Here is a 15,990-nt window from a genome sequence, read left to right as displayed (position 1 = left end):
TATATATATATATAAATAAATAAATAAAAGAAAGTAAGAAAATGGAGATATAGCATTTGATAAAAATTTGATACCATCCCTTAATGAGGCTAATTTAACTTGTAATTAAATATACACAGACATGCACACACACCTCTACAAATGCTCGTGAAATTGCAAATAGATTTATTTTAACAATATAATATAATAGTTTCAGTCCCTCAGCATGGCACCTTGGATATATTTTACTCTAAACTAGGGCTGACCAAAGACTTTTGAGTCGATTTCATGGACAGAAACTGGAAGAAACATGGTGTGTGCATGTGGTTTCAGTGTTAGGCTTGGCTTCCATGTTAGAAATCTCTGCTATGAATTTTCATCACACAGATAACTGGTCTTAAGTTTCTTTGTTATGGCCCTATAGTAAACAGGATGGGAAGGAGAACCCAGTTCTGATTGACACCTATCTGTATACTGAATTCCTCACTGGTCTTATTACCAGCTTTTGCGTCTCTGTACACGGTTTGTTTGAATCTTACAGAAATACAAAACGGCACTCTTCTCATAATTAAAAGCCCATACAGACAATCTACACAATATAACAAAATGACTTCAAATGTTCATACATGGGACACAGTTCATTGCTGCAGTAAGCTCCAACTCTCACAGTCTATGCTTAAACATGCACAGTCATCCCAAACACCCTGCAACATTATCACAACACCATTCTCAAATACAATCTTTGTCATTTAATCAAACATAAAACAGAAACACAAAGGTAACAGCAGTATTAAAAACTTGATTATTATAAAACTCTTTGAAGATGCACATCATTAATGATAAGTACAGAGGGACAACTAGTGTTGCACTCCCTTCAGTTCCTTCTTCTGTTTCTGACATCAACATTGGAAAAAAAGCAACCTGTTCAAACTACCACACTGCACCCTTTACAGTGAATCACGTCTGATTTCTACTGCTGTCTTTCTAGACTATCTACATAGTTGCTTTGATGTGAACACCACTACAGATTAGCAATTAATTTGGGAAAATTTCTTGTGTTTGAACTTGCATCCTTCCTTATCTGTTAAACTATAAGACAGAAATCACTTTTCAAAGCTGGGGACTTTCAATTCTCTTTTGTATCTTAAACTGCCCATCTTACTTTGTTATTGCTTTAATTGTTATTTATAGTTATGTGCAAAATATATGGTTGGTCTTCCTAACTTTTAAAGCTGTCTCGTGATTTATTCGGAAACTGACATGTTCTTTTGACATTTTGTCAGATATATTTGTTTAAAAAAATCATTTCTACAAAAATCTGATGCTCACATTTGAAATTTAATCTATTTTTTTCTAGTTCTTGCAGCTGCTATCACTGCTGCATCTGTAGCTTTGGCATATGCTGGCATTGAGATGTATGATTTGGTTGTCAGCACTAGTGTAGTAAGTATGTTTTAAATAATTTTAACACTAACAGTTCACATTATGTGAAGGGCACTGGCAATAAATTGACCCTACTACTTATTAACTCCAAATGAAAGATGTCAACTCTAGTGGGATTTGAGCTAAGACTGTTAAAGGCCACAAGTGCAAAACATATAGTCTAACAGTCTACCATATTTGCCATCCATTCTCTTAAGTATGTTTTATACAGTAATACAGTTACCTTTTGTCTAGTTGCAGAATCGGTTTTCTAGGGAAGGAAATTGAATTAAATCAGTTGAATATGAATGACATCTGAGACAGTTGTAAGGAACAATCTATATTACCTAAGTAGTATAAATTGTCTTCATTTGTTCTTACTTCTGTACAAACCAATTTTCTTTTTATTTTATTTTAATGTTAAAATTAAGGCATTATCTACTACAGAAATTCTACCTGGGAGGAACTCAAATTTATCAAAATCTTAGAACTATTGCATTTCCTTCCTTTGTAGTTTATTTTATTGTGATGTATGAAAATTTTTGTGTATTAAATACAATAAACTAGATCTGTTGGTTTTATTAGATTTTAACAATATATTAAATATGGCTCAATAATATACTTTTAATGGATTTTAGTGCAGTAGTCAATCACAGATTTGTATATTTGTGTCCCAGAATGATTGGCTGTCAAAATGTCATGAAACTTTTTAATATAACGGCATACATTTCTTGGGGATACAGCAATTTTACTACTGCAACTGCTTTAACTTATTTGATTGTAATTGATATTGAGTCTAATACTGTTATAGAAAGATAATAACAGATTAGTAATTTAAAGACAAAAAAAAATGTTGGGTAAAAATTGTAGAAAACTTTATTTAGGCTTTATGCCTACAGTGATCAAGGAAGGAAATAAAGTATGTGCAGATTAACAGCAATAATAATAATAATAATAATAATTGTTTTCAATTTAAACTCAAGGCCAACAATTTTGCAGGTACAGTTTAGTACTTGACTGGTACTTCATTTATCAACTCTGAAAGAATGAAAGGCAAAATTGACTTCAGTGGAATTTGAACTCAGAACAAATACCACAAGTAAAATAAGCACCAGTTGAGCACTGGGGTTGATGTAATTGACTGGCCTCTCTCCCAAAATTTCAAGCCTTGTGTCTATAGTAGAAATAACAATAATAATTGTTGTTTAAGATGGCATGCTGGCAGAATTGTTAGCACTCCAGGACAAAAACACATAGCAGCATTTCATCAGTTTTTGTGGTTTGAGTTCAAATGTGTCTTTCATCTTTTCAGTGTCGATAAAATAAGTACCAGTTGAATACTGGGGTCAAGGTAATCAACTTAAGCCTTCTCTGAAATTGCTTGCTTTGTACCAAAATTTGAAATTATTACTTTTTCCATTTCTGATTTGAGCACAATGCCAGCAATTTTGTATAGAAGGGGTTAATCGATTCCAGTACTCAATTTTTTTATATTATCAACCTTGGAGAGGTGAAAGGCAAAGTTGATCTTGGTAGGATTTGAAACCAGGGTGCAAAGACTCAGAAGAAATGCCAATAAGCATTTTGTCTGACATGCTAACATTTCTGCCAGCCCATTGCTCAACACTCTAATAATAAAAAGTAATTGTGTCTAACATAGGTTCAAGGACAGAAATATGGAAGGGAATTAGTTGTTTAAATCAACCCAGTACTTAATCATATCACCACCTAGAAGGATGAAAGACTAAGTTAAGCTCAGTGGAATTTGAACTCTTAATGTAAAGAGCGACAAAAAAAATACCAATGTGCTACCAGTTTTGTGAAAGCATCACTCTATATAGTAATGGTAGCCACAAATCACCTCTGATTGGAGAGATCCTTTATCAGAATATTCCATAAACTAACGCGTGATTTGAGAGAGATTGACACTTATGGCTTGTAATTTAAGAACATGACAAACCTCAATTTTGTTAATGTTTCCTAAATATGGTATTGCTGAGAAATTTTATTAAATTCCAGTTATTCATGTTGATTTAAGTATTGTTCTTAAAATGTCTCCTTTTGACATTTTTTTTCTTTATTCTTTTGCATTCATATTTTATGATTTGGACAAGTGTTTGTACAGCTCTTGTATCATAGCTATGCGAATATATTGCTGAATTTGATTCTACTACAGTCTTAACAAGTTATTATTATTATTACTATTCATATTTATTTTATGTATTTATATTTATACCAACATAAGCATAGGCATTGCTGTGTAGTAAGAAGTTCATTTCCCAACTACATGGTTTCGGATTCAGTCCTGCTGCATGGCAGTCCTACTGCTATAGTCTCAGGTCAACCAAAACCTTGTGAGCAGATTTGGTTGATGGAAACTCAAGAAGCCTTGTGTGTGTGTGTGTGTGTGTGTGTGCGTGCGTGCATGCGTGTGTGCGTGCGTATGATGTGTCACTGTCATGCAAGTGGTGTCTTTCGTTTCCAGTCTTCTGAAACACGTCTGGTCATGGGGAGACAGATGATGGTTGGTGACATGAAGGGCATAAAACAATAGAAAATCTGCCTCAACAAATTCCATCCAGCCCATGTGAGCATGATAAAATAGATATTAGACAAGGAAGATAGAAATATAAGCATCTGGTAGACAGGAATTCTGATGGCTCCCTTTTGACACCCTACTGTAATTACCACCATATTACATGACTTCAGCAAAGGCCCTTTATCACATACCTTACATTCACAGATACTTCTATATTATAGATCATATTAATCATACAGAATAATATTTCGATTTAATTTTCTGGTAAAAGTAATATAGGGGATAAAATTTTAGGGGTCTTTTATGTATACTTTATACCTACAGTAACCTTTTAGCATTCAGATTATCTGTCAAATGCAATGCTTATTCATTCACATTATTTTGAATTAACCATGAATTATCTTGCAACTTCAAGATTATGATGATGTATGTGATTGTTTATTTTTAGAATAACATTGTAGGGTTGGTGTGAGAGGCCAGATTGGGCCAGATATGACTGGTTCAAATGCTAATGGGTTAAGAGATAATCTCTATGTATGTAGTTTTTGAAACATGGCTTAAGAAAAGATTCTTTTGTTTGAATGACATCATATTGAATGAGTTTGCTTGACTTTTAATTGGGTATAATATGAAATTGTAGTGTAGAAGAACTGTGCACATTATTGGATTTTCCTTTGGTATATTTGTATCATCCATTTACATAACTTTTCTTTTAAGCGTATTTCCAATAAATGCATCTTATTGGATCCAAGCAGAGAAGAAGAGTTCAAACCACAAGTATGTTGTTTTTCCAAATTGTTCCTAACTTTTATAGATGATTCTTTTTTTTTCTTTCTTTTATCTCAATCTTTCTATAAAATCCATTATGTAAATTCTGGATATACTAAATATGTACCTCAAACATCCACAAAGTCAAAAAGCTGCAAAACGATAATTAAACATGGTTCCTCAAATGTTTGGGGATATCCTTAGAAGTAGTACATAGCTTCCATTATCTTGATAAGTTAGCAGTGTGGGGGGGGGGGGTCTCTGAAAGCATAGTCGCTAGAATAAGAACAGGCTGGGCAAAGTTCGGAGAGCTACTATCTTTGTTGGTAACAAAGAGCCTTTTCCTCAGAGTGAAAGGCTGACTGTATAATGCTCGTGTGCAGACAGCTATGCTACATGGCAGTGAAACATGGGCTGTGACTGCAGAGGCTTGAAAGAAATGAATTCAGCATGCTCTATTGGATGTTCAATATCAGTGTAAATATTTTAGGGTATAAGAGGAATCAGATGTAATGTTTGAGAGAGAAGACTACACTTGACTGGTCATGTGTATGGGTGAGGACAACTGCTTAAAGAAATGCTGGCCTCTACCTGTGGAGAGAACCTGTGGAATAAGTCAACCCAGGAAGATATGGGACAAAGTGGTGAGAAATGATCTTAGGATGTTGAGCCACACATAGATAATAAGGGACTGAGACTTATGATTTGCAGTGCTCAAAAAGACACTGCAAGCTAAGTAAAATTGTGGCCATCCATACATACTAGCATGTCCTTGACAATCATGTCCCCTCCCCTCACACACATACAAGCATATTCTGTCCTCTGTCAAAACTTCCCTACAACCCATCTTCCCACCACCTGTGATAACTGCATGCTGCAGGTCCCTCCCCTCTCTTTCATGTTCCTATCTGGACACCATGTCCTCACATATCTGTCATTCTCCCCTCAGCCAACCCAATATCTCTCACCATCACTTGTTACTTTTCCCCATCTCTAAACATTTCCCCTCGCTCTCTTATGAAATATTCTCTTCTATCCTCTCTGTAGTACTTATAGCTCCTGCTCACTGTTTCCTGTGGGAGGTAGGTCCTGATGCATCTCCAACATCATTTATTTCTCTCTCTCTCACTGTCTCTCTCACTCTATCTCCTCTATAGTAAGACACCTGTTTCTATCCTATTATACTCAAACCTCTCACCTAGCATGAAGCCTCAGTACTAGCCCCTCTTGCAATCAAGAGGCTTTTGTTTTGCAAGTTACTTGATGATCCTGCTGGTATTGGTGCCACATAAAAAAACACCCAGTAAAGCACTTCGTAAAGTGCTTTATTATAAAGGGCATGCAGCAATAGAAACCATGCCAAAGCAGACAATGAAGCCTGGTGTAGTTCTCTGGCTTGCCAGCTCCTGTCAAACCCATACCAGCATGGACAGCAGACCATTTGCGTTTACTTATGTGTGTGTTTGTGTACAGCCTTGCCTTGAAATCATGTGATGATTGTAAATGAGAATCACTGTCATACAAGTGATGTCATTCATTTCCAGTCTTCCATGTAAAGCGTATCTGACCATAGATAATATTCCTTGCTTGGAATCAGGTGAGGGTTGGCAGCAAGAAGGGCATTTTTATGTAGAAAATCTGCCTCATTAAATTCTGTCTGTCCCATGTAGGCATGGAAAAGTGAACAGTAAATGATGATGATAATAATGTATATGGTATGTTAATTTGAGGTTTATTACAATTTAGTGATCATAGCATTTACATACCAACAAGTTGGGCCAAGCTGCCTCTGGTCACCTAGGGTTGTAATAATTGTGGCATATACCACTGCCACGAGATGAAGTGCAGACACTACAAGAAACCAAAGTGTTTTGTTAAAGTGTGTATGAGAATGTGGCAGTCATGAATTTCAGAGGGAGTGCTAAGCTGGGATGGTAGTATGTGTTTGTGTGTGTGTGTGTAAGTGTGGATCTAACAGGTCAGTAACAGCAGGATGTAGGATCAGGAGATTGTGTGTGTTATGCATGTGTGTGTGCAGAAGATAAAGTGAGAGTTGATATATAAACATCAGAAAATGTCTTGATAGTAATTAAGATGTCAATAACATTAAATTCCATTAAATGCAGTAAATCCAGTAATGGTTTCTTGATTGCTATATTTTATTTTGATGATTTGGATAAAGATCATTTTTGAATTATGTATCTTAATTATGTAACTCTATAAATAATTTCAAATTTTAGCACATGGCCAGTAATTTTGGGGGAAGAGATAAGTTGATTATATCAACCCCAATGTTCAGCTCATACTTATTTCATCGACCTCAAAAAGATGAAAAGCAAAGTTGACCTTGGTAGTATTTGAACTTGGAATATAAGGACAGACAGAATGCCTAGTGGCATTTTGCCCAGCATGCTAATGATTCTGCCAGCATGCCACCTTCAATTCTATAAATAGTAACACTTGTTCACAATGAAACAATTGTTGGGCACAATAGTTGTTATACTCAACAGTTATGAAATATATGGTAAATTTATAATTCTCTGCTTTTTATTCTATGTATGTATGTATGTTTGTGTGAGTAAGATTGTAGTACCCCCATCTTAATGTGTTTACTAGCTAGTTGTAAACAATAGCTTTACAACAATGTCATTTGTTTACAGTCCACCATAAAAGCATATCTTGGTTTTTTGGCATGTCTTGATATGTTACATGGCTTTTGTAAACAAAAAAGCTAAGTCATATCCTGTTCTTTGTTTCCAGTGTTCCACATGAACATGTCTTGGCTGTTTATTGTTTGATAGACTAGGAGATTGTTACCCTGCTTGAAAACAGTTGGGGGTTGATGTTGGGAAGGACATCTGACCATAGAAAACTCTACCCCAACATGGTCTCATCTGACTCATGCAAGTATGGAAAGTTAGACATAAAAAAAAATTATGAGGGTGATAATATATGCATACAAATTTGTGTGCATGCATATAATGTATTATAAGTATCACTGTTGGTTAAGAAGTTTGATTCACGACTACAATGTTTCAGATTTGTTTCCACATTGTGGTATTTTGAGTAGGTGTTTTCTACTGTCACTTCTGGCTGACCCAATGCTTTGTCAATGAACTTAATAGACAGAACTGTAGAAAGCTTGTTGTATGTGTCTGCCAGTTGTCTTGATGTCTGTCTGCACATTGTATAAAAATCAGTGCCAGTGCCTTTACAACAGCTTTGTTTACAATTGCCACAGAAACACATTCAGCCATTGAGTTGTTCATTGTTCAAAGGCAAATAATAACTTACTTGGAAACAAGTGAGGGTTGGTGACAAGAAGAGCATCTAGATGCAGAAAAAACTGCCTCTGTAACTAATGCTCTGTTTAACCTTGCATCTCAACATCCTGAGGGTTGCTGTTCTAGGAAGAAAATATTTGGTATAGTACTTGGTACAAGACCTGGTAGGACTGGATGCAGCAGGGGTGATTGAGAAGTGTGGAGGAGTTGTGAAGATATGAGAGCAGCTAGCTTTGAGGAACATAGAGGCCATTATAGTAGTGATATAAAAGACAAAACAAAAGAGACAGCATGCTTGTTTCCTAATGCCAATCATCCAGGATCTTTCTCTGAATGTGGTCTAGGATGTCTGATGTGGGAGCAACACTTTTTTGTGGGCTTCATTTGAACCTTAAAAAATGTAAGCACTTGTTAGGGGCTAAAATATTTTCTGACCCTGAAAAGAAAGGTCAGTCTTTGGGATGTAGTCTTAGCTGTCCTAAGAATGTGCTTTCACCATGGGAGATCCTCAGTGATTATGAGGACTCTGAGTGCCTTTCATGTTTAGTGAGGATGTGGTGTGGCAATGTTTTCTGGGTTTGAATTGTGTGTGAGTTGTTTTGCTGTTATAATGTAGACTCAGCTGCCTGTGGATAATTCATGGTTGAGGAAACTTAGGCAGGAGTAATGGGTTATGTCATCTGCAGATGAGTGGACATTGTTGGATGTGTAAGTCATTGATACATAGAATGAAGAGAGTAGGAAACAAAACTGAACCCTGGAGAACACCAGAGTTGATAGAGCATAGGATAGAAAAAGCTCTATCAACACATTGCAGTTAAAGCCATCAGATATGAAGCTACAGAGATGGATCCAAATAGCTTGGAAGTTTGATTTACCTATCAGATATACTTGAAATATTTAATGTATAGGCAAAAACTTTGCCTTCATCAAACTTATCTGAAGTAAGAGCCCATTGGGTAGTGACATAAATATGTCATGTTTTCTGGTATAGTTGAAGAAAACCATCTGACATTGCAGCAAGGCAGCAGTATTTCAGATATTGAAAAAATTGGTTAGATTGCTACTCCTCAGATCAGTATCCTTTATAATCATACAACTCATAGATCAGTTCATAGATAACTACCTTCAGTTTTCATGTAGTTTTAAGGCGATGAAAGTTGTTTTTGAAATGATATTGTAAATCAAGAACTACAAACAATGCTTACATTATCAAGAATTTGACACACTTAAAATTTCACTGTAAATTTTAAATTGTTTGTATTTTCATATGCAGTAATACTTTTATGATCTCTTTTCATGATATTACACTACATACTCTAGAAATTTATTGTTTGTACTAATTAAATATATATATACACTTATGAATACTCTTACTTCATGTTCTTGTTTACAGAAAGAAGTGGATGAAAACAATGCAAGTCTCACAGTTGCCTATATGCCATCCTTGAATCAGATATCAGCTCTAACTTCCAGTGGTGAATGTGTGTTGGAAATGGTAACAAAGGTAAGACATTCTGCTTGCGTTTGTTATTCAATTATATTTCCTTTGAAATTAGTTTGAGAAAACTTCTTTTGGTTTAGGTGCATAACTTTTGTGTTAGTAATAGTAGGAAGTGATGTTAGTTCATCTTATTCATGTGAGCTGCACCTTATTATCTTGCTGCTTGAAGGAAAGAAACATGTCAACTGGACCACAGTTATAGCTTACTTTTAATTTCTTATCCCAGTATGACATTTGTTCCTGGAATCATTAATGATTTAAGATCACCTCTATTTCATGTATGTATCAGCATTTCTTAAATATTTAAAATTAAACATTAGCATCTATAGAATGAAAATATGTTTAAAATGTTTAAATTCTGATATGTCAGAAACTGAGCAGCTGCATATTTTGGAACCGTTCAAGATTGTCCAAAAATATTTTTTGGATATGTTTGGTTTATTCAAACCTTTCTGAATGGTTGTCATCAAATCATTCATCATGAGGTTGCAAAGCAAGCATCTCAACCACGCAGCCATGTCTGTAATATTTTTTATCTTTTAAATTATCATCTTACTATTTAGTTGTATTTTCGATATCACCAAAATCATATTATCTTTATTCAGTTTCTGAAAACTTGTTTTCTTCTTCTTTTTTGCAGGCCATTAAGCTATGTATTGATAGTTGCCAAAAAATTTACCCTGTCATTCAACACTGCCTAATCAAGTCAAAAGGATTTGATCAATAAATGTTATTGATTTTTTTAATTCTTTTTTGTTTTAATTATTTTTAGTGTGAAAAATTTAGTATTTCCTAAAATATATTCAGATTTTTGAGGATATTATAAAAACAACCAAATTGTATGTAAACACATTTGCAGTTATCAACAATTCATACAGCATGTACAAATGTATATCTCCTATAATAAGCATATTAGCTACATATGTCAAACACTATGACAAGGTAAGACCACTGTCACTCTCATGATTCAGACAAAGACATTGATTTTTTTTTCTCTATACTCAGTCTCTACCAGGAGATACAATTTTATATCAATTTCAAAGCTAAACTACTAAGAAACAAGCAACAGTTAGATGCTGTTCTTTTGAATGTGAGCCACACATTTATTACATTTATAGTTTTCACATTGTTATTATTCATCGTTCTACACATAACCTCCTGTGTTCACTAAAATGCATCTTTCGGTAATTAGTGAAAATACCTTTTCAAGATTAGTAATAAAGAAAAAAATTTTCAATTTGCAGTTACTTTTACAGTATAGAGTAAAATTAACATCATTTTAATTTTCACATCCCAGATTATGCAATACAGTGAGATTCCATTGCTACTTTGAAGTATAAATATATGGGTATGATCACTAAAGCTAAAAAAAAAAAAAAATTAACATTTTAAAAGAATTGTTACTTAGTATAGTAATTGGTGAATGATATGATACATTTGGCAATTTCGTGCGGGTGACACGTAAAAGCACCCACTACACTCTCTGAGTGGTTGGCGTTAGGAAGGGCATCCAGCCGTAGAAACTCTGCCAAATTAGATTGGAGCCTGGTGTAGCCATCTGGTTTCACTAGTCCTCAGTCAAATCGTCCAACCCATGCTAGCATGGAAAGCGGACGTTAAACGACGATGATGATAATGAATGAAAGGAGCTTGTATTGAGATTTACAGCAAGCTGATTCTTAATGAATTCAGCTGAAACAGATTAGATGAAGATAAGATTTGAGTAGCAAAGCTGCATTTGGTAGAGTAAGAGATATCAATAGTATTTTTGTTAAAGATTTTATAACACTTATGCTGTGAGGAGAAAGTTTTTGAGCAAATTGAAAAAGACAGCTCCTGAGATTGGGTTAAAAAGAGGGTTATACCAATTTATATTTCTTTTCTCATTCCTGATTGTATGTAAGAGCGTTCTTTATGTATACTTTGCAGAAGAAAATTTTCTCAAAAACTGCTTTTATATAAAGCTGATTATAGTATTGAGATGATTCAGTATGTTTTCTTTCAGAACTGTTAAAGATGTTTTTGACTAAATAATTTATAATACTCTTTGGGTAGCTGGAATGTTAGTGCATATAGTTTAGGGATACATTTGGTTCACTGGAAGAATAGTTCAAGGAATTGGTTAAAGTTAGATTTGTGTAGGTTGGTTTTTGTGGTAATCTGCAGTTTGATGTTCTTGCAGATAAAATGTTGATTTTTCTAATTCTGTCTAGTTTGAGGGTTACAGTTATTCAGATACTAAAAGCTGTTATAAGACTTGTAAAATCATTAATTTCAGTGGAATTATTAGCTCTCATTCTTATATTGGATGGAATGTTTCAAATAAAAATTTCCCACACTCACTTCAAACGGAATGCCTAACATAAAAAGAAGTCTTGTGAAATAACTTCAGTCTGATGAAACAAAGAATTTGTACAGAATTGACAACAATCATAGACTCATTTCAAATTTCATTAATAGTTATTAGAAAAACTAAAACCCCTTAATGAAATACATAATACATATCCATTGCTTCTAAATTACATGAGGTTGTTGTTGTGTGGGAGAGAGAGAATAAAGGTATCAAAGAAATGCTGAAATGACCCGAACAAGGTGGATTGTTAAGTGTCAGATATAGAAGTTAAGGGTCAATGACAAGAACTGTGAAAGAAGGATGGGTTGTAGCAGCATTGAATAAATAGAACAGCCATATTTTGAGTCCCAAAGGCATGAATACAGCTACAGAAATGGCAGAGACGGAGAACCTATGAGTAGAGGATGACATACTTGATGTTGGTGGCACTGGAAAAGGAAAGTTGAGATAGGGTTGAGAGTGTATAGGCAGGAAGGAAACAGAAGTGGAGAGAGAGAGAGAGCAGAATGGTTGATTGAGATGGCAGTATCAAGGAAATTGAGGGCAGTGTCAAGAGATGAAAGGGGTGAAAGAAGCTAAAAGAATTTATCTCTTTGAGAAGAGAGGGAGAGAGGTGCCAACACAATTATTGATGTAACCAGTTTGTAGTTCTGGTGTAGGACCGATGAAATAGGGAAATATTTGGAACTCAATGGAGCAAGCAAATAAGTTGGAGCCCATTCTTGTACCCACAGCCACCCCATTGATCTGTTCATAGATTTCTCACACAAAAAAAAAACAAGTTCGTTTAAACAGAGAAGTGATGTTTATGGAAAGCTGAAAAATTTTGAAGACTATTGAAAACTGTATTTGCCGATCCATTGTGCACAAAGTGTAGATGAGAAGCAGTGTCATTGTGATGAAAAAAAAACTTTCCTATAGTATGTTGTGAGTGTTATAAAGTTTGATCAAACCATACAATAAAATTGTTTTCTGAAATAATATTTGACTAATCATTCTGATCTAGCTGACAAAGAACAATTGTATTTCGATCGGGAAGGCATTTTAATATGAAACATGTGACTTGACCAGAGCGGTAAAGTGTATCAGCAACATGATATCCTGCAGGCTGTCTGTATGGTTGGCTGGCTTGTGAACTGCACATTTTTTTTTTCTACTGCAAAGATATTGTTTGCTGCATATCGAGAGAAATTGCTTTGAAGAAATTGAATATTCTCAAACGATATAACTCGCCGAAGGATATCTGGCGTGTTTGATGATATAGAAAATATAGTATTTTGGTAATTAAAGCGAGTTCGATAGGTATCTTTATTATTTAGCACGAAGCGCTCCCAAACATATTATCTTTATGCTCGGTCGCTTGTATACGCAAGATGTCATTTCTTATCTGGGTGTAACCCCACCTCTTAAGGAGTGTTTAGTTCTTAATCAATTAGAAACTTGTTAACACTACTAATTCATGCACAATTTCTGTTGTAGCAACCTTTGCGTAGTGGCGCACACACGCACATATTCTCAACATTTTCCGTAGCAAAGAAACACTTCATACAATGTGAAAATACTTATTTATTAAAGTAATACTTTCCATCACATTTAAAAATGATATACTTTTCCAACATCCTCATGCCGTCCAAAAAGATTTATGTCGCCCCATCCCATAAATTTCTCACAAGTGTATTGCATGCTACGAGTTTGTGTGTGTGCGCGCGCGTAACTACTTGTCTATAAGTGTTTGTATAAGCGTTGTCAGAGTGAAAGAGTCCTAAATTAGAGTAAATAAACATTGTGTTCGCTCCTCTTTCTGCAATAAAAAAATGTAGACGATATACTGAACGAAACATTTCCTGTTGTTGTTTTTGGCGGATGAAAACGCAGTGGGTGCTTTTACAGGCTAAATTTTGTGATATCCTAAATAAGAAATATGTAAAATACTAGTTAATCTCATTAAGCGTCACTTATGGCTAATAAAAGACAAGCTTCTAATTCAATCCCCCACTTTAGGATCAGCAATGTAATTGCTATAATAATGGTCTCATCCAACAGCACAGACAGCAGCAAATACCACCATGCCTACAAAACCAAAAACAAATTTGATTGCCATCAACAAAAAAGCAATAATGGAACACATACACAATCACACCAACATAACATAAAAATAATTCAGACAAACGAAAATATATATAACATCATTAAAAAAAAACAAATGCCCCCCCCCCCTGATGGAGTAAGGAATTTCAGAAAAAATATTAACAAAACATTGTCAGGTGCAGGCGTGGCTGTGCGGTAAGAAGTTTGCTTCCCAATCACACGGTTCTGGGTTCAGTTCTATTGCGTGGCACCTTGGACAAATGTCTTCTACTATAGCATTGGGCCAGCTGAATCATTGTGAGTGAATTTCGTAGATGGATATTGAAAGAAGCCATCATATGTATGTGTGTCTATATTTGCCCCCCCCCCACCATCGCTTGACAATCGGTGCTGGTGTGTAACTTAGAATAAGAACCAGACTTTAAAAAGTAAGTACTGGGATTGATTCGTTCAACTAAAATTTTTCAAGGCGATGCCCCGGCATGGCCACAGTCTAATCACTGAAACAAGCAAAAGATAAAAGAAATACCCACATCAAACTAGAGGAAAATCATTGTAAGTAGCTCTTTCCTCTTTTCCTTTTAACATGACCGTGCTCAGAATTGGCAGTATAAATGCACGTGGGGTCGCTTTGTAAGTAGGGTTATGTACTCAATGACCTCAGGTCATTACGTACAAATGTAACAACGTGAGCAGACTTTCCGATTCACAAGCTTTTATGGTCATTTTCGGGGGATGATGGAAGGAAGGGGGAACTGCGGTACAGTTCCGGAAAGGTCTGGATCTCAGAAAGTAAGTTGGTAGTCTTGGATGTGAACAGTAGTGAAGGAGTGACTGATAGTTGTGTTATGCTCTGACAGGGAAGGGACAACCGAATTTTTTCAGAGGTCTAGAGGTTTTCTTGAGAACGTCCCTACCTTTAGTACTGGTGGGCAACTAGAACATCTTGAATGCACATTTGGAGTGTGGGGGGATAGGAGAGAGTAGTGCAAAAAGCTTCGCAAAACTGCCCAGACTTTTCCAACTGTCTCATAGGTACTGACTGGATTTCCTGAATGTGCCATTGGGCGAACCGCATCGGGCCACTTAGGTTGTTTCCAAACAGAGTATTCTGTAGGCCAGTAGCTAAGGGTAGAATAGGTTATCCACTTTTTAAAATTGTTGGTTACACAGATCATAAATTTGTGATTTGTACAGTCGACCTAGATATGCTTCGTAAGCAAAGTTACTGGAAGTTGAATGCGCCCGTCAAGAACAAATGGTGGTTTTCTCTAGAAAGGGCTCTAAAAAGAGTGGAATCAATTAGGCCGTACCAATAGAAATAGAAGGAAACTCATAAACTTATGAATGGCATCGCAACCGACGTGTTGGCAATAAGATTGGCTCTCGACCAATTCTTCAATGCTTAGACATGAGGAAACGAAAACTGCTCGACAGGGTCGAGTGGCGGAGGCGCAACGTAGAAATAGTTACAATTTGGTTTTTTGGTGAGCCAAAATGGGCGCATTGTACTCGAGCCCAAGTAGATGTGACCGGCATTTCAGCAGCACTTTGCTCGACTGTTTGGGTCGAGCAACGGAGTGCAGAATGGACTTCAGTGCCTATCTCGATAGCCTGCTGCAATTCTCAGCAAAGGAGGCGGAGCGTTGCAAAAACCCAATAACGGCTGTGGAAATACGGGAAACTATGATTAGCTGCACGGGGAGCAAATCATCTGGTTTGGCTAGTCTACCCCACAAGTTTTACCTATATATGCCAGACTTGTTTGGAGGCCTCTTGACAGACAACTACTGCAGCAAAATAGGAGAATTCCTAGTTCTGTAAGTTGAAGAGCAATAACACCGCTAAGAAAGACCCCAATAAAGGGCAATCAAATATTAAAAAAATATATTGGCGCATATCTCTGCTAAACGCAAATTTCAAAATTTATCCAAGGTGTTAGCGAAGACGTTGGCACTTGACGAGGGACTGAGTGTTAATTCGCAAGCTTGCACTATCCCAAACAGATCTACGACAATTTCCACCTCATGCGATACATCATAGAGAGGGTAAA

General features: G+C 35.8%; 1 protein-coding gene across 5 annotated transcripts in view; it reads left to right on the top strand.

Annotated features, from left to right (window-relative positions):
* LOC106882315 (exosome complex component MTR3) overlaps positions 1-10,240 on the top strand; it is a 32,181-nt gene extending 21,941 nt beyond the window's left edge. For all 5 annotated transcript variants that reach the window (XM_014932948.2, XM_014932949.2, XM_052966520.1 and 2 more), the window contains 4 exons: positions 1,337-1,422; positions 4,658-4,717; positions 9,389-9,499; positions 10,137-10,240. In XM_014932948.2, coding sequence (XP_014788434.1) covers positions 1,337-1,422; positions 4,658-4,717; positions 9,389-9,499; positions 10,137-10,223 — 344 coding nt within the window. In that variant the 3' untranslated portion in view covers positions 10,224-10,240. The remainder of the gene's footprint in view (positions 1-1,336; positions 1,423-4,657; positions 4,718-9,388; positions 9,500-10,136) is intronic.
* Positions 10,241-15,990: the final 5,750 nt, after the last annotated feature.

The sequence above is a fragment of the Octopus bimaculoides genome, chromosome 3 (genome assembly GCF_001194135.2).
Source record: "Octopus bimaculoides isolate UCB-OBI-ISO-001 chromosome 3, ASM119413v2, whole genome shotgun sequence".
NCBI classification, from domain to species: domain Eukaryota; kingdom Metazoa; phylum Mollusca; class Cephalopoda; order Octopoda; family Octopodidae; genus Octopus; species Octopus bimaculoides.
The sequence above is the reverse complement of the archived record's forward strand: the minus strand, read 5'-3'. Positions and strand labels throughout refer to the sequence as shown.